This window comes from Cyanistes caeruleus, chromosome 18, assembly GCF_971803275.1.
Source record: "Cyanistes caeruleus chromosome 18, bCyaCae1.hap1.1, whole genome shotgun sequence".
Lineage (NCBI taxonomy): Eukaryota > Metazoa > Chordata > Aves > Passeriformes > Paridae > Cyanistes > Cyanistes caeruleus.
The window spans coordinates 7,746,485-7,764,556 of record NC_141718.1 but is presented as its reverse complement, the minus strand read 5'-3'; the positions used below and the strand labels follow the sequence as shown (position 1 = coordinate 7,764,556).

Sequence of the window (18,072 nt, the reverse complement as noted above, 5' to 3'; positions counted from 1 at the left end):
ACCGCCACAGACAGTACCACATTAACATTCTCCCAGAGCCTCACAATATGCACCAAACAAGATCTGGCCAGGAAACAGCTGCATGCTTGGTGGTGTATCTGAAGCACCAAGTCACCTGTTCCACTGCTGGGACAGAAAAGCTCTGGAGAAGAACAGCTGACATTCAACTCTCCTTTCTGAATTTCTTAATCAACTTTGCCTTTACACCATAGTCAAAAAACACCCTCTGCCACTCCAAAAGCAATTCCACAGATGCAAAAGACAGCTTCTATTCTAAGCTGTACTGAGATAAGGATGCTGCAAACTGCCAGCACAAGAAGACAGAAAACAGATTAGGTTTCCATGTCCTCACTCGGACTACTTGTCTGAGAAAGTGAAACCTATCAAGAGCACTGGACTCACAATTACTCTTAAAGAAGATTCCTCTGCACTTAAGAATCAGCTTAGCAATAAAGACCTGAATATGAAGACTCCAATAACCTGCTCTAAATAAGACATTCTAAGCTCTTTAATGTCAAACCAATAGGCTTCATATCTCTAGTGTATAGTACAACTGAAATGAAGCAGAGGTTGATATGGTCAAGGAAGTTTTATGCTCACAGGTTCACAGATGCAGTGTCACTGTCATCTCCAGTAGTTATTTATGCTTCCATAGGTCTGTGCTCTATATATGTTTATTAAGCTCCTCAGGGCAAAGATAACCTATAACTTTGCATCTCTGTACTACCTTCTGTCAACTCAACAGCCACCTCTAATGAAATCTTCATAATATAAATAGAAATGATAGAGTGATACTTTGATATGGGTATGCACTGGTAGCCATTACCAGAAACAGATTTAGTTAAGCATCCAGAGATTGATGGATAAATATCACACTGGAATCTATAAATAGTAGACTGCAGTTAGCAATTTGTGTGTTCTGGCACAAGTTCTCATCACAAAGCTTTAAGCATATTTTTTTTGCATTTAAAAATGTGAAAATAGTTACTCTTCTCTTAGGCAGAATAAAAATTTTAGTGCAAATTTTAAAGTAAAACCCGAATTAGATCCCAAAATTTGAAAGAATATTTAAAAAGCTCATTCACTTCCATATCCCTTTCATTTACAAAGGCAGAAGACAAGTAAAAGGCAGAAAATAATGTTGCATTTATGAACTGTGATAAAATGTTTTATCCCCTAACAGCTGCTCCCCCTTATCAGGGCATACTCTGCCACTGGATTCTAACTGCTCTTGCCTTTACAGAAATGAACTAATACCAATCCACTTCCTTCTTCCCCAGCTAAACCTGACAGAGACATACCCTAAACATGAAACTAAATACGAGACCTAATGCTGTACACATGACCTTTGTGCCAGACTCCCAAGTTATCATATGCACACAGTAGCTCAAAGGCAGCAAAGAAACCACTTACCCAGACAGAAAGAGATCGATCCTTGCTACCGACAGCACAACAGCAGTAGGGACAACTTGACTTGGTGGAGCTCCCATTCTTTTGTTTCTTTTTGAAGATTTTTGGATTGAATTTCTGAACAAATGAGATACCCAAATTTTATCACAGTAATTACATTTTAGCAGGAGATCTGCTTTCAAAGCAAATTTTCCACTTTAGAGTGAAAAAGCAACATTTCATAAAAATAAAGTCCAGAACCAGACTCTATAAGAACGCTGACAAAAGCTGCAGAGGCTTTCTTAAGGGGCTTTCTGAATTGCCTTCATAGGAAAGGAAAACAATATTAATTTCACTAGGGATCAGAAACCCACTAGAAACCTAAATCATTTTAATCAAGTCACTGAACAGCCAACAAAGCTGATGTTTGACATTCCTAACATGCTCCTCTATTCCCCCTTGTCTTGTTCATCTACAGCCACTTCTCTTATCACAAGAGCGACCTAATTGCTTCCAACATGTAAAGTTGACATTTCTTAATCACCACCATTCATTTGGGTTACTAATCTTGACACCAATCTTCACCCCTTCTCCCATTTATACATAAAATTGTCAAAAAACACATACAAGTTTTAACTTCAGGGATAAATTACTATCACTCACTCACCACTACTGTAACTGCCTTCCGATGCCCTACAAAATCCATGTTGGTTTTCCATCCATCCCTCTCAATGATCTGAGCAGTGGGTCCAGAATTATTCATGGCATGAGCAGAAACAAGATAGTGACCATCAGGTGACCAGCTAAGGCGCAACACATGAGTCGTCCCTCCACACTGCCAAAAAAAACCCAACATACCAGAGCTTTAAAAGTGTTTGGCAAACAAAGGGGTTATAATACAAACTATTTATATTTCAGATTCAGGGAATACGATTACAAAGTAAGTTTCCTGTGAATGTAAAACAATTACCTCACATACAATTCTCAGCACTTGGCCATGTTTACACAGGTGATGCAATGTAACTTAAGAAACCCCATGAAAAGGGGGAAAGGAACTCAGAGAACTTTTTCAAAGGAAACACAAATGTTACATGTTTTTTGATACTGTTTCCTCAGTATTTATCACAGCCCTAGTTAGTAACACGGATGCAACACAGCAACCACTAACTAAGAGACTTCCAGCTTGCCACGCCAGCTCCCACATGAATTGAAGCAGATAAGGTCTTCACAAAGAGCAATTGCACTAATCACAACACCCTCAGATCACTGCAGAATACTCCACTTACCAAGCACCAGTTTCTGTCCCCAGAAACTTGATCTCTTCATCAAAGTCATCACCTAACAGCCCTATGATGCCAGACCAAAGATCCCTCCTTGCATGTACTTACCTCATTTCTGACAGGGGCCAACAGAAGATGCATAGGGAAGAATGTCAGACCAATGTGAACAGAGTGCCAACACTTCCCTAGAATAACTACTATATTTCCAGAAGTTTACTTGTTTACATAACCCATGAAAACCTTTGACATCCACAACAACAAATGGCAGTAAGAGTCTCTAGTCAATCTTATTTTTATGAGAAAGTAATTATTTTTTCCCTCTTCTGAAGCTGCTGAGAGCTTCACTTGATTCAGCACTGTCCAATTAATTCATGTTTGTGTACAATCAGAATTATTTTTCTAGTTTTCATTCATCCTAAGGGAATTCACTTTGAACAGTCATACATTCTGAAGTACCTCATCAAAAGGTTTTGTGATGCTGGTTTCCAGCTGCCAGTCCATGGTCCGCCACACCTTTAAACTTCGATCGTCAGCCTGAGAGGCAATGTATTTTCCAACAGGATCCCAGGTCAGCCCTTTCACCAAGCCAGAATGCCCTTTCAAAGTGGCAAGAATTTCTGTGCACACAAAAATTGAGAATACAGAGTAAGTAATTACAAAATTTACATCTTTTTGAAACACCGTATTAAGTATGACCTCCATTAGTGTAGAAACAACGTATCAACCGAATTGGAACCTGTACTTAAGAAAAAACTGATATAAAAAAGTGGTAAGGAGAATTCTAGCCAGAATAAGAGGTGCAAGACTCTTTAGAAGACAGGTCAGAGCAGGAAGAACAGCAGAGTCCCAGCACTTCAGAGTAGCACTTTGATACTGTGGAAAGCAGCACTTGAACTGGAATTTCAGTTAAACTTTCCTCCACACCCAGAGATTATCACAAGTAATCCAGCTTTGTGCAGCAAGTGTGAACCAAGTCAAAGCTGTGACTCAACAGACACACTAAGGTGGCAGACCTGGTAACCTACTTTCAGTCACAACTCTTGCTTATCAGCCTGTGGGAGGAGAGGTTGAGAGGGTGCACAATTGGCTTCAAAGTCTAAAACCTCTGGTATCAGTATAGAAAGCCAGCTTAAAATAAATGGCATGTAAATAAACACATGCAATCATGATTTTCATGTAAAATCAGCAGCACAACCCGAATGCAGCTGTCTGCAGCACTGTGGAATCCCCTGTTCACTGCCTTCCAAACCTGGAAGAAGGACTGACCTGCCAGGTTTGGGCATCAGGTGTGGCACCTCAAAAGACAGACAACCCATGCTCTCCTAGAGATTTGAAGAGTCAGTGAAATACACCCAAAGACGGAAGACTTTGTCACAGAGCTTTACATGCTGGCACATCTTTAGAGATCTCACCTGGGAATTTGACAGCATTCCAGATGACAACAGTGTTATCAACACTACAGGACGCCAGCCAGGCATCATGTGGAGACCATGCTACATCCATCACATCTGTTTGGGAAAAGGAAGTTTCCATTTAAGAGATTGATGGTGATCAGAAAATCAAAAAGTCTTTTTACAAAGAACTTGTGTTCTCTGTAGCAGTATTTTGCTATCACTGAGAAATGATTAGCACCTCACTAAAGTCAAAGAAAGCAACACTCATTGGAAGTGAGACTCCTCAACTTCCAGTGCTCAAAAATGGGGGTCAAGAAACAAAAAAAAAAAAAACCAAAAGGGAAAGAATGCAATATTTGGTGATTGTAGGAAGTACTAATGCCTGCACAAAGAACTTGCTCTGAATGAAAGAGGAACAGAAGCTATTACAATGCACTCACTTTGTTCCAACACATGTGGAGTGATCAAAGTGATTTCCATCTTCATTTTAATCACAGCTCATGTCAGCAGATGCAAAATGCATTTGAAATTATTTATTTATTCAACTTTTGCATTGCTCTTTAGATATTTTTCTTCTAAACAAGCATTGATATTCTGTGGTTTACAAAACCATGGTCTTTTGCCAATCAGAGTATTCACTGCTAGTGTGAACATTTAAGTAAAGATACAGTTCAGCTTCCTTTATTCAGGTTCATCTCTAAGCTAGAAAATAGCAAAATATAAGTTTCTTATTTATTAATTTTTTTGTCCTATATACCACACTTGCCACTCATATGAAAATTGCATTTCATTAAAAATGATATTTTTTAAATTTTCACTGTTGCTCTTAAAATTAATTACCGACTTGTCACCAAATATATATTTCAAACAAGAAAACACGATGCTGAAAAGCAATTTTTTTCAAAATATATGTAAATTATGTTCATACAACGCCTTCAAACTTACCCCCTGAATGGCTCCTGAGAATGGACACACACCTCCACTGCTCAACATTAGTAAGTTTGCTACTAGAACCAAACACAGTGCTAGGTCCAATGTACCTAATTAAAATTGGAACAGTTATAAAAAGAACCACCACAAGCTCCTCACTTTTTTCAAAGAAAACCAGCTGCACAGTACACTTCTATTTTATAGTCAGTTATTCCTACAATACGGAGGGGAAAAAACCCACATTTTTTAGAGAGAACAATTCCAGTTATAAAAAAATCAGTTTCAGTAAAATGTAGAATTTCTGTAGATAGCCTAAAATGGTAACATTTAAGGTGACTTTTCAAATCTCACCAGGAAGCTTCCTTCAAGGACAGAAGAAAATGTCTCAGCTCCTCCAGAGGAGAGAGACTGCCCAGGCAGACACCCTCCAGCCCAAAGGACAGCACGCCACATCTCCAACACCAGCGCTTTGGTGTCCCAGCTTTTGGCTCTTTACACACCAGGTGGAGCACTGAGCTTACCAAAGGCCAGCACAGGGAGGAAGCACTGAGATGTCACAGAGTAACTGACTTGAAATGAAATGGGAAGCTCAAGGAAGAAACATGCTTACGCAGCTCGTTTCCACACCATAATCAACTTGTCATCTCCCCCCGAAGCCAAGTAAACTCCATTGTTTGACCATCGCACACAGTTCACACAAGCTGAAACGTAGAAAAGAAAGTTTGCAAGATGAAATATGTGAATAAGTAGTTCTGGACTGCAGACAGGATTTATAATACTAATAAGCAAAACTTGACAGGAGACGTTTAGGATTTAAGTGGGCTTTTTCCACTCAAAGCAGTTATTCTGTCTGCTTTAGATAAATGAATTGGTACTTATCTTTCAGTAGCAGTTGAGGAATTTCTTACTTAAAAAAACCTATTCCTTATCTAAAAAAGCTTCACCAAAAGAGGCTTGAAGGAAAAAAGATTAATGTTCCTCTAATGAAGGAAACTTATTCTGGTAAATAAAGATGGATTAAGAGGGCAAAGAAGGAAAGGTATATTTTGAAGAAAAGGGACAGCTCGTCAGGTGACCCTACTAATTCCAAATGCAATGATTAATAATGTAATAAATGTAATAATTTGTAACTATAACCAATATACTGCAGATGATATATTTTTTACACTTCTTCTCCTGTCCTTTCCTTCAGAGCTTCCCAGTTTCTTAGGATGTTCATTATCAAGTACTTTAGGGCCACAGCTGAAAAAAGCTTATGGGGGAAATTTTTCAAAGGTATCTATAGTCCTCTGCATATTTCCTCACATTTTAACATTTTCTGCTGAATATCTTGAAAAGTATGCAGCTGAAGTATGAGACCACTCTGCTGTGTTTTATTGATTTTTGCAATTACAGACATGTAAGTCTTAAGCTTTGGCAAACTACCAATATTGAGTAACGAAAAAACCCAACCAACCAACTTTGTTACCTAAGTGATTGTCCATCTGACAAAGCATCTTGGGGATATTTTCATTCTTTTCATCTTCCTCTTTAAGGACTGGAGCCATATTCCAGATCACAACTTTGCCAGAATCCTGACCTGTAAGTGACCAAAAAGCACCCCCTTCTAAATACATGCAAAATAGCTTTTCAAAATAATCTCAGTTCCAGAACAGATGTGAAAATGTAGGCATTACTGCACTGGGGACTTTGGAAACATCTGATTACAGATGTAATCAGATTTGATATAATCAGAATTGATATAATTAGACCAATTCAGAAGTGCTTTATTTTTGAAGCTATTAAAAATAAATTTATATAGCCTTGTACAAAAGTCATACTGTACATAACTGATACGCACAGTAAGGACAACTGCTTGTAATAAAATTGTATTTTTATAGAGAAAAGATACATATTCAAATACTAAATTTCAATTATTGTAGCCAACATAAAATTATTCACTACTGTGAACCATATTATATTTTTGCATATATTTCTTAAGCTATTCTATTTATATAACTGGATTTTCCTGTCCCAATAGTTCTACTATTTAGCAACTGAAAAAGCTCAACTGCACATCCAGTTCCTCTTCAAATTCAAAGGAAATTTGGCCCATATGGCCATGACTCAATCACTGATAGCAGCTACTATCTCAATGCTGTGCAAGGGGATGAAGATGTCAGAACATGTAACTCTGCCTTCTGCAGGAGCAGCAGCACTTCTCAATACATTAAATAGCTTACATAAGTACCTGTTTCTTAGAGATAAAAGTGATTTTTATTAAAAGGGTCAAACCAATTCAAGTCCTGTGAAGGCACAAGGTGGTTATTATTATTATTATTATTATTATTATTATTATTATTATTATTATTATCATTACCCAAAATTCTGTCTTCTATCAGTACACAGACTTACCTTGTCCTCCTGTTGCAAACTTGGTCCCATCTGGGTGAATGTCCACTGAAAATATTGGCTTTCCTGGAATTAGAGAACAAGCAGCAACATACTGAATTGTTTTATATTCAAGGGAATGCAGTAATGCCAGAACCACCATAACTCTTCTGGCTGGCAAGTGACTTTTTTCTTCTAATGGCTCGAGTTGTAAGAATTACAGCTGACTACAAGAGCTGAGAGCAGCTTGCTGACAGAAATGGCAGCCTATTAAAAGCCTATATGATGTTATATGAAGTTATCATGCCACAAAAAGCAGCGATAACCAGGGACACTTAATCCAGCAGGATATGCCAAATACCTCAAAGCAAAGTAATACCACAAAGCAAGTGCCAACAAGGCAAAACGGTATTTGAGTATGGAATTTCTTCAAGGTTTCTACATTCATTAGCTGATGACCTGAAGCAAGTCTTGTTTGGGCTTCTGTTTTTTAAAAATCTTTCCCAGTTTCAAGCTGGATCTGTTGGTCACATAATTACCTATCTCAAATTTCAATTCTCTTAATGAAACTCTTCTACCCAAAAACTAATTTTGATTTTATGGCTTCCATATAGAAAGAGGAGGACTAACCAACAACAGCATTACTCTTAAATCCTTCAATTCTCCATATGCTACATCTTTCAGAAGAAAGCTAATAATTTTACTAGAATGTAAACTCTGTAACAAATACCACAGCTGGAGAACAGCTTTGGAAACCAGACAGCCCACACTTCCAACCTGTTCTGCTCCAACCACTGGCTCATATTCACTCTCTCTATGTTCACAGTTGTTTTAACCTTTGCAGAGGAAAAGGAAGAGGGGAGCAGCAAGCTTCCTGCCTTTCAGAGATGCTCAAAGAGCTACCACTAAGGATTATTTGAAAGAACATGCATGCAATTTCCACATCCAAAGAATTTCTGGCAGCACTTCCAATCCTTTCAAACTGGAATGCCTCTGCAAGCAAGAATCACATATATGCCACTATAAAATAAGGCAATTTATCAAACATTCAGAAGTACCAGTACCCACACACCAAGACTGCTTGATAAACTTCCCATGAGTGTCAATCTTGTGCTGTATATTCATGAGATGTTAAGACATAAATGATAAAACCTGGAGATCTTATCTAACAGCACATTTTATGTCTAACTGTAGCAACTGAAATCTTGACACTAAACTCCTAATAAAATCCTCATCCAAATACCCACTATTTCTTACTATTTGAGGGATACACATTCAGCTCCATTTCGACTTTTGTATCCTTTATGTTGATTTGTTTTAAGGTTTGTTTTATTTGGATTTATATTGCAACTCTGACATGTGATTTCTCTTAAAATTTTTACAGGCAGCCAAGCAAAGACCTTAAGCACAGAAAGATGGCACTCAACTTACATTCCTTCCAAGTCCTTCAGACCACATAGCACACATGAGCTGAGACACACATGAGCTGTGGTTTTACTTCAGCTTGTTGTGCCTGAGTCTCGCTTTTATTCTATTAACTCAAATGCAACATTCAGGGTTAAGCTGAATATTTAGAGAAGCACAAACAAGAAAAAAAACATTTATTTTTCCCTTTCCAAAATGTAGAAGTTCCCTTAAATTAAACCAGTGCATCATTTGAAATAGTTGAGCCCACTGAAACTTACTGAAAAGGCCACTCTGGAGACCTTAGAGATGGAAGAGGTGACCTTTTCAATCTGCATCAAGACTTGGGCAAGAAGAGCTCATATACTCTGGTATTTGCCATTAGATGTGTCAGGAAGTATAGGAAGCCAGCTATCAAAGACCTTTGAATTCCAAGAACCTGGCTCATTATGCCTCTGTATCATTCATACCAAGAGAAAACTTTCCCAGCAAATCAGAAAGAACTTAGCCACCTCTACCATTACTGTTCAGGCAAAGCAAATACGCTGCACATTCCAAAAAGTTGTCATTGCACCCACTGTTTTGCAAAAATTACTGACCTGATATAATTTTCCTTTACTACATGTTATAAACTACCACAGCCTCTCCAATTTCTGCATTAAGAGCACAATTCTACAGAAGCAGTAACATCAGCTCTTTCCCTTCTCCTGGGCAAAGATTTTTCACAGATCCACATACGGGGTTGAAAAAACTCAGCAAATTACTTTGCTTAGAGAGACAGAGGTAACTAGGCTACAAATTCATCATAAAAGCTTAAAATAAGCCACAACAGGGAAAATGGCCACCAAGCCCAGTAGTCTGTGTTCAGAAACTAGCTCTAGATAAGTCCCTAGGGATCTGTACAATGGTAAGCACACAATGTTTCTTCCTAAAATAATCTTCCAACTCCAAAGAAATTACAGTTCTGACTTCTTGAATCAGGGGCCCTCAATGGACTTTCTTCTATAAATTCAAGCAGCCATTTCTCAGATCCATAATTACCTTCAACATCCCCTACAGAAAGAGATCCACGGTTCAGCCACAAACTCTGTGAGGAACCTCCTACTCCATGGATCTGCACCAGTTATTTGCTACTTTAATGCAATTAATCCTTGTACAGAAGGGCAGTGAACGAAAATCACTCAACACTGATCCGTTTTCCACCGCTCACAACTGTGTTCATCACATTCCCAGCCCAATGATCCCACTCCTTGCCTAAATAGTCCTTACTCTACTCATTAGTTCTTTGTACAAAGGGTGTCTCACACTTCTGATCATTCTGGTCACTCCAAGCCACTTTCAGTTCTCCTCTGTTTCGTGACATGAATGGGAACTGGCATTGAAGGCCATGGGTTCAAACATAAACTCTCCATATATTTATATTGCGGGATAAAATTTTATTTTTAGGCTTTTCCTAGCATAAATTTGGAGTTCAATCAAATAAGCACTGAGCAGATCTTCATAAATGGTTATAATCCTAAAAACTCAGACCTCAGTTAAAGTTGCCAGGTCACAGGGCATTATTTTATCTGTGAAGTTTAAAGAGGGTATGGACTTTGCACTCAGGAAAGGCAGCAGTAATAAATGAAGTGCTGGACATGTTTCCTACATGGCTCAACTGTGATCCAAGAAGGGATCTTATTCCACAGGTAACTAATGATACACAATGATCTGCCCAGTACTTAATGTCCAATTACTAATTTTAAAAAAAAAAACCAAAAAAAACCCAAAAACCCAAAAGGAGCAGATGAAGTGATCACAGGACAGAAATTCAGCATGACAAAGTCATTGCCAGGGTGCTCTTTCCTCCAGGGTACCACAATCAAGAGAATGCCATCTACAGTGCTGGATAACTGTAACAGGTTAAAGCTATGAGACTTGTTCCATACTATTTGGGGTTTACAAATTGAGCACAGATACTGGGATTTTCTTCACTTCCTCCAATTTCTCAAAATAATGAAGAAGGAGCCATTATTTGATAGCAATCACCTTCTTCCCCAGGTTCATGTCTTTATCAGATTATGTTGTTAGTTCCTCTGAAACACACCAAAAGGCACAAGGTCCCTGCTTCAAAGCGACTGAAGCTTTCCCATGTTTCTAATTGGAGATGGGTTGAGTTTCCCAACAGTAAAAATGAACTAAAACAAACTGTGATATTTAAACAGCAACACTAAAATCTAACACAATGTGTTTTAAGACATTCTGACCTCTTGAAATAATTTCTAAAAAAAGATAAGCTTAAATTATTGAAGCTCCCAGAATCACATTGCAGGAGGAGGCAAACCAGGTTCATTAAATACAGAACACCTTATGATATACCAGATGTCCTGTGGGCTTATTTGTTTAAAGAACCCAAATATACATTATGTACTTAAAGAAATACTGATAATGAAACAAGCTTGGAACAAAAAGACCTAAGTAAGAAAACCCAACTTTTGTCTTTTTAAAAAAAGTACACCAGTGAAGAATAAAAGCTATTTTAAATTTTTGTTTGTTATTTAACTTTATACAATAGTCAATGAAATGTAAAAACAGTTTTAGGTGAATTTCTACCTCAAAATCAGTGAATTTCTATTCAATTTGCTTCCAGCCCACCTAATATATAAGAGTCAATGTGACTCACAAATCAATTCAAATATTTACATTCCACCATTACAGTTTGGAGAGATAAACTCCGTGCCTATATTTAAACAACAGCAGGCTCCAGTTTCCACAAGCTGTTATACATGAGCAGCACCTTGGGGCTTGCAAGGGTTTCTTGGAACAGCAAGGGACTTCCTTTCCCACAGGGATCAGTGTTTGCCTGCATGAGTTGTCTTCAAGCACCTGGGCTCTCAAAACCCTCTCTGAGTGATGAGTATGTACAGGCAGCTGCTGGGTGCATGATGCATGTCTACAGAGGTACTGAATGCAAGACTGGGAAGGAGAAGCCAATCACACCACTTGTATCTTACAGTCATCTGTTCCTGCCCCCACCATTAGACTGCACTTTTGAATATTCTTCCTTGCTCTAAGTTAAAGGCACATGGAAGAGAAGAACACAACAATAATGAGAATTTAATGTAAAATCTAATAAACCCACATTAAGTGCATGAAAAGCTTATAGAAAATGCATCTGAGCAAGAAATAATTCCAATAAGCACTCAGAAAAAGCGACATTAAGAACTCCATTGCAAAAACTTGGAGAGAAATATGCTGAACTGCTTTTACCAGAAGTGCGTGGCACCTCGGCTGTGCAGCACACAATTCCCAGGTGTGCTGGATTTCCTGGCTACAACACTCACTTCTAGTGCCTATTATCTCCTGGAGAATGTATGCCTGGAAGCATCATTCTAGTCCATTCAGTAAAACAAAACTCCCAAAACTGAGTGGGAAGAGGAAAAGGCTGAAATGACAGCAGCTGGATCTGGTGTGTAGAAGAGCCAGCCCTGCTATCAGGACTCACTCACTAATGAGAACAGTGAGGCAGCCCCATCTGCCTGAGCAGAAATCCAAGGAATAAGAATTATCACAGAGTCTCCAGCACACACAGTGTAAATTCTCTTCACCCTGTTTCTAGAGAAGTTTCAGAGCCAAGAGGGAGCCCCATTAGGAGTGATGGAGACTCCTCACATGCAGCAATGCCTGGAGGATCCGGAACCCAGGTACGTTAGAGGAGGCTGACTAAACTCACCGGTTTTTATCCTGCACTCCCTGCCCCTAGGACAGGAATGTGTGATTGTCACACAGTCCTGCACACCTTTTCAGCCCTGACAGCAGCTCACAAATGGAGCTGCTGGTAAATGTCTATTTTGCAGGTGGCAAAATTATGACGAAGTACCTTGGTCAAACTCATCCCAAGAGGTCAGCAGCAGAAATGGTAGTAAAATTCAGGACTATCAAGGCCCTGTGCAGTGCATTATCCATTATCACAGGGCTCTATAAATGAAGCCCTGTTTGGCTGAAGCCTGTGTTCTAAATTGCTGCAGATGGTTGGATGTGTTCTAAATTGCTACAGATTTCAAATACATACCCATACCAAGTTACAGATCTAATCTCTGTGATCTCCAAGGACTTAGGCTGAAAGTTTTTATTCAGCTGCTCCTGTGCTCCCACTGAAGATACACAGAGGCACAGGACAGCCTGATCACAGGCAGCCAGAGATTGAGATGTAAATGCTACATTTGTTTAGAGTAACCAAGCAGAAGTGTAAAAAAAACCATCTCAAATAAAGCACTTCCACATTTTTTTTCAGTTCACTACAACCTTTGTTTACAAGGCTGAGTCCATCTGCTGCCTATAGAGTCCCTGGAGAGCAGGCCAAGTAAAGATGCACATGAATGGCAACTTGAGGCTTAAGTTGTTATCAAAATCTGCAGCATGAACACAGAGAATACAACACATGCACAAAAGCAGCTGTAAAGTTGTACCTGTGGTTTTTAACTCAAAGAGTGCTTTTCCAGCTTGAATAACCTGGTCTTAGTTTTATTCTAGATACCAATCAGCTACATGAGCCCAGCTAATGACATTTACACATTGACAGAGTATAAAATTTGCACATGAAATAAAGTTGTACCCATGAATCTGCGGGCAAAACTTGCATAAACAGAAGTGAACTCTTTGTGTTAGGTTTCTTCTCACTGCTTCACCAGGAACAGTAGATGTATTAATCTGGAAATTCATCCTAAGCAGGGTAAATATGACATAAACACTGGTGCCATTGTGTATTTGCCACAAAAGGAAAGTACAGAGCCTTCTGTCAATTATCGACACTTCACTCTAAGCTGTTTTAGCTCACACATCTCTTCAACATCCCCAGAGGACTGGCAGACAGGATGCGACATAAATTCGGGGAGTTGCTTTGGAAGTACTGCTGGAAGAAACTTTTCCCTCCATGGAGAACGATAGCACAGCTTAACGCATTTGAGGACTTTTAACAGTGCACTCGTGTCAGCAATGTGAGACCCGGGTGGTCAGCGCAGTGCACTGGCCACACACTCCATCCTGCCTGGACACTCGTCCCGAGGGGACCTCGGGATCAGCACAAAACTCCTCTCCTCTGCACAGGCCATACTCGATTCAAACCATCCCTCTGCACTTTCTCAAGCACGAAGCGGCCCAGCGGCCGTGCCCGGCCGGCGGAAGCAGCTCAGCGCTCCCTCAGAGCCTGCAGCCCTCCCTGCAGAGCCCGGGCACGGCGGTGCCCGGCTATCCCCAGCGAACACGCCGTGCCAGGCGGGCCGGGTTCCAGGGGCTGCCGCCGCACGGCCCCGTCCTGGGGACGAGCTCTCCCCACGCCGCCCTCGGGAACCCGCCCAGCTCCCGACACCGGGCTCCGCTCCCGTCCGCCGGGACAGCGGGGGTGCGGACTTGTTGCTGCCGCTGCCCCCGCCCGCAGCCGCCGCTCCCGGGGCGGCGGAGCTCCGGCACCCGCGGCCGCCCCGGGAGCGCCCTGCAGCGGCCCAAGGCTCCGCCCGCCCCGCGCCCCCCGCGAGTGCCGCACGCCCGTTCCCCCGCCGCACCTGCCCGGCCGGACCGCGGCACCTGCTGCCCGGCCGGCCCGCGGCACCTGCTGCCCGGCCGGCCCTCACCATTGTGGTTGACCCAGGTCGGCTTCAGCAGCTTCATTGTTCCCCGCCCGGGGCCCCCGCCGGCCTCCGCCCTCGGGACCCCAGGGCGGCTCCGCCCGGGCTGCCTCCGCGGCCGCGGCGCTCAGCGGCCGCCGGCCACCATGGGCCCGCGCCCGGCGCCGCAGTGCCCGCGCCCCCGGCCGGCCCGAGCCGCCTCAGCGCCGCTCCATGTCCCGGTGCCGCCGCCGCCCCGCCGCATCCCCCGCCCGGCGCCGCCGGCGATCCGGCACCGCCGGAACTCGGCGCCTGGCAACCGCCAAACCGGCCCGGCGGGAAACAGCGCCCCGACCCCGCCGTTCCCCCGCCAGGCGCCGCCCCCCCACAGCGCGGGCGAGCGCCCCCTGCCGGGCGGAGCGGGCCGGTGCCGGCGGGGCGGGAGCTCGGTGTAGGGCGCCCGCCGGAACGTTCGTGCGCCGGAACGGGGGACGCGGGGTCGGAGCGCGGCCGGCGGGGGCGAGGCGCAGCGCGGGGCCATGTGGGCGGCGGCGGCGGCGCGGGGGCTCCGCGGGGCCCGGCTCAGGTAGGGCTGGGGCTGCTCTGCCCCAGGACCGCGGGGAGGGAGCCCGGGAATCGCCTCTTAGCCGCGGTCCCCGCCCGCGCTCTTGCGGGGTGCTGGGCCCGCGCTGGGACCCCGCACCTGGAGAAGTCGGTGCCTTGGCACCTAGGCTGCTCCCGTGGCAGCTGCCGAGATACGACAGTCGGCATCGCTCTCCTAATCTGAACGGCAGTGGTCTGACCTCTCACATACCAGCTTCTCAAAGGGGTCATTGTCATAGCTTAAAAATAAAACTGCTGTAACCTATCCAAAAACTGGATCTGTTTCACCCCCCGGTATCTGTGGGCTCACATCGAGCAGTCCATAATTGGGATCAGTTACTTAGATTACCTAGCTCTTGAGGCCATCTCTGGGCAATCATGTATCCTGACATGAATGAAGTGGCCGAAAATGGTTCAAAACTCATCATTGTAAAATAGGACTAACAAATAGCTCTTGTGCAGAATCAATGACATCAGTCAGTTTCTCCTCATGTGTTGTGTTACTTTTCCTCTTGCAGCTCCTGGCTGCCCCAGAGGGTCCTGCTCCGAGAGAGTCACTGGCAGAGTTCATTGCTGGAGTTCAGGACATCCATGATTGTGAGGTGAGTGCAGCTTTTTTGGAGTCACACAGAAGTGTTCTTATGCATTGAGGGAACACAAATTTTCCCAAGTCCAAATTTAACCTTTAAGTGTACGTGTTTAAGTCTTTATATGCCAAAGCAGTTAGGAACTGTTGGCCTCCTGTGGAGAGTGCAGAGGTGATACAGTTATCACTTTGTGCTTGTGGGTAGCACAACCACAGAACACAGCTGGAAATGTTGGGATTTATGCAGTGCTCCAGAATTCCCTGCTGGGCAGCACCAATGAAAGCCTGGCTGGACCAGAAATGCTTTGTTGTGAATGCAGAGGCAGCCCATGTGTATGCCTTTGCCACAAATCAGTGTCTGGTTTTGTTTTGATGCAGCTTGATTTAAAATACCCAGGTAGCTCTTAGGAACTGTTGGAGAGGGACTGTTTCACACTATAAATGTTGTTTTTTCAGTCTGCCAGGCAGGAATGAGGGTCAATTTGTGTTTGTGGAGTGTGCAATAATATCTTGGATCTGCATGGAGAAGTAACATCTACAGTCTGAACTTTGCTCCAAATGCAGAAATTTTAGAAGCATGCATAAAACCACTTGCAGTCTTCTTTAATGTGAAACAACTGGAGTATTTGTTCAAGACCAGGTTGGATGGGGCTTGGAGTAACCTGGTCTACTGAAAGGTTTCCCTGCCCTTGGCATGGGGATAGAACCACATGAGGTTTTAGGTCCTTTCCAGCATAAGCCACTTGTATGGTAAACCTACTGTGCTGCACTCTGAGCCAGTTAAAACAATTCTAATTCATTTTTTGTGGAACTTTCTCAGGTCATTGTGATGTTTGGCACAAAATTGCTCTTCCCAGGCAGTTCTCTGCAGAAAAATCTCAGCAGACAAGTCACTGGCTCCTGGAAATTACATTACTCAAATAAAGTTAATGGCTGGAACTAGTGTCAGGGACCAAATTAAGCAATGGAAAAGAAAGCTGCTGGTGTTGAATTAAAGGAAAAAGTATCTTCTTTCATTTACTATTTCCCTTGTAGAGCACAACCAAAGAAGAAAAAGAAAGTGGATGTGAAGAAAGAGCAAGCACAGAAGGAGCGTATGAAGAAAAAGCTTAAAAAGTTGGAAAAAGCTGCCCCAGAACTGATTCCAATTGAGGATTTTGTAACACCACTTAAGTACTCAGAGAGCAACAGGTCAGTAGGTCTGTCTTTCACCATGCACCTGCTCTCACAGTGGATTTCTTTCTCTACACAACTGCAACATAGTGTCAGCCTTGGTACAAAATGTTATCCACTTCCATCAGGACAAAAGTATGGAAAGGAAATATTACTGGTTCTTGCTAAGAGTAATGAAAGCCAGTGCATTTCCTGTTAGAGTGACTGGAGAACCTCACAGACTGACTAAATTATTAGTGAATTCAGTGAATTCTCTGGGTTTGGTGGGTTTTTTTTGCCTGGTGGTGAGATTTTTTTGTTTCAGCATTTTATTTTTGTTAGTTTGGTCTTTGGAGTCAGGCTATTTCTCTATTACAGTGTTATCCTTCTCTTCACCAGGGTGCGGAGTCTTCCCACTCTTTCTCCTGAAGAGACTGAAAGAAGAGTTTTGCTTTTGAAGAAGTGGTGTTTGTTTAAGCAGAAACAAGATGAGGCAGAAAAGAAAGCAATTAAGGCCCTCGTAGAATCTCAGCAAGAGGCGCTGAAGGAATTGCGCTTGGAATCCGAGGAGCTGTATGAGGCAGCAATCCGGAGGGATGAGGGCCTTTTCCCCTTCGAGAGGGAGGGACCCAGTTACACCCCTCCCCTTCCTGGCTACGATCCCCCCGAAGGAAAGTGCATTGACATCACCAAGGTATACACACAGTGATGGAGGAGCTCCTGCTTCAGCTGCCAAGGAGGAGCTCAGCCAACTTGAAGGAAGAAAGATTGGAATAAGAACAAACAATTCTTCCTGCAGGTTACAACACTGCAAGATGTGACTGTAAAAAAATAAATGAAGTACCTCTGTGTTTTAATGGCTATTCAGATAATAATAGCAAATAATAATAGCAAAGCTATATGATGTTACATAGTAGCAAAGCAAATTTTTTTTTTATTTTCTTATATTGCCATGTAACTGTTGTAACTAAGTTTCTGTGGGTTTGCCCTAATACAAACCAGATCTCTCTCTCCATTTGTTTAAACCTTTATTTTTTAGTAGTTTTGAAACTGCCATAACACACACCACCACTTGAACAGTTCAACAAAGGGGCAGTTTCAGGGTGCACAGCTCCCAGGTGAGAAACTCTTCAACCACCACTATCCTGATTCTGGGAAATGTCTTTTAAATGCCAGTGTTTGGGATTGTCCTGAGCTGGCAAGGAAGAGTCCCAGGCTGGTTTTTTTTTCCCCATCTGGCAGCCTGGGCTGGGTACTTTGTTCCAAAGGTGCTCAATGCCAGCTGGTAGGGCAGAGGCCCTCAGAGCTGGAGCATGTATGCAGTAATTTAGAAGGTGCCTGCTGAGATGAAATCCTAAAGTGTAAGACAGTAGTGAAAGACG

At 42.5% G+C, this 18,072-nt stretch overlaps 2 protein-coding genes across 7 annotated transcripts in view; one reads left to right on the top strand and one right to left on the bottom strand.

Annotated features, from left to right (window-relative positions):
* Positions 1 to 14,678, bottom strand: part of HIRA (histone cell cycle regulator) — a 32,284-nt gene extending 17,606 nt beyond the window's left edge. For 2 of the 6 annotated variants that reach the window (XM_086856296.1, XM_086856297.1), the window contains exons 1-9: positions 14,377 to 14,678; positions 7,388 to 7,450; positions 6,462 to 6,572; positions 5,604 to 5,694; positions 5,009 to 5,103; positions 4,082 to 4,177; positions 3,126 to 3,286; positions 2,057 to 2,224; positions 1,414 to 1,527 (exon numbers count right to left, since the gene is read on the bottom strand). In XM_086856296.1, coding sequence (XP_086712422.1) covers positions 1,414 to 1,527; positions 2,057 to 2,224; positions 3,126 to 3,286; positions 4,082 to 4,177; positions 5,009 to 5,103; positions 5,604 to 5,694; positions 6,462 to 6,572; positions 7,388 to 7,450; positions 14,377 to 14,413 — 936 coding nt within the window. In that variant the 5' untranslated portion in view covers positions 14,414 to 14,678. Of the gene's footprint in view, positions 1 to 1,413; positions 1,528 to 2,056; positions 2,225 to 3,125; positions 3,287 to 4,081; positions 4,178 to 5,008; positions 5,104 to 5,603; positions 5,695 to 6,461; positions 6,573 to 7,387; positions 7,451 to 13,361; positions 14,182 to 14,307 lie in introns of those variants that run through there. The other 4 variants (XM_086856294.1, XM_086856295.1, XM_086856298.1 and 1 more) reach the window with 4 other exon arrangements.
* Positions 14,679 to 14,799: 121 nt separating this feature from the next.
* MRPL40 (mitochondrial ribosomal protein L40) lies at positions 14,800 to 17,703 on the top strand. The gene is made up of 4 exons (XM_023948225.2): positions 14,800 to 14,935; positions 15,471 to 15,554; positions 16,574 to 16,729; positions 17,090 to 17,703. Exons 1-4 carry the CDS (start codon positions 14,889 to 14,891, stop codon positions 17,397 to 17,399), a joined length of 597 nt encoding a protein of 198 aa, XP_023803993.2. The 5' UTR covers positions 14,800 to 14,888; the 3' UTR covers positions 17,400 to 17,703.
* Positions 17,704 to 18,072: the final 369 nt, after the last annotated feature.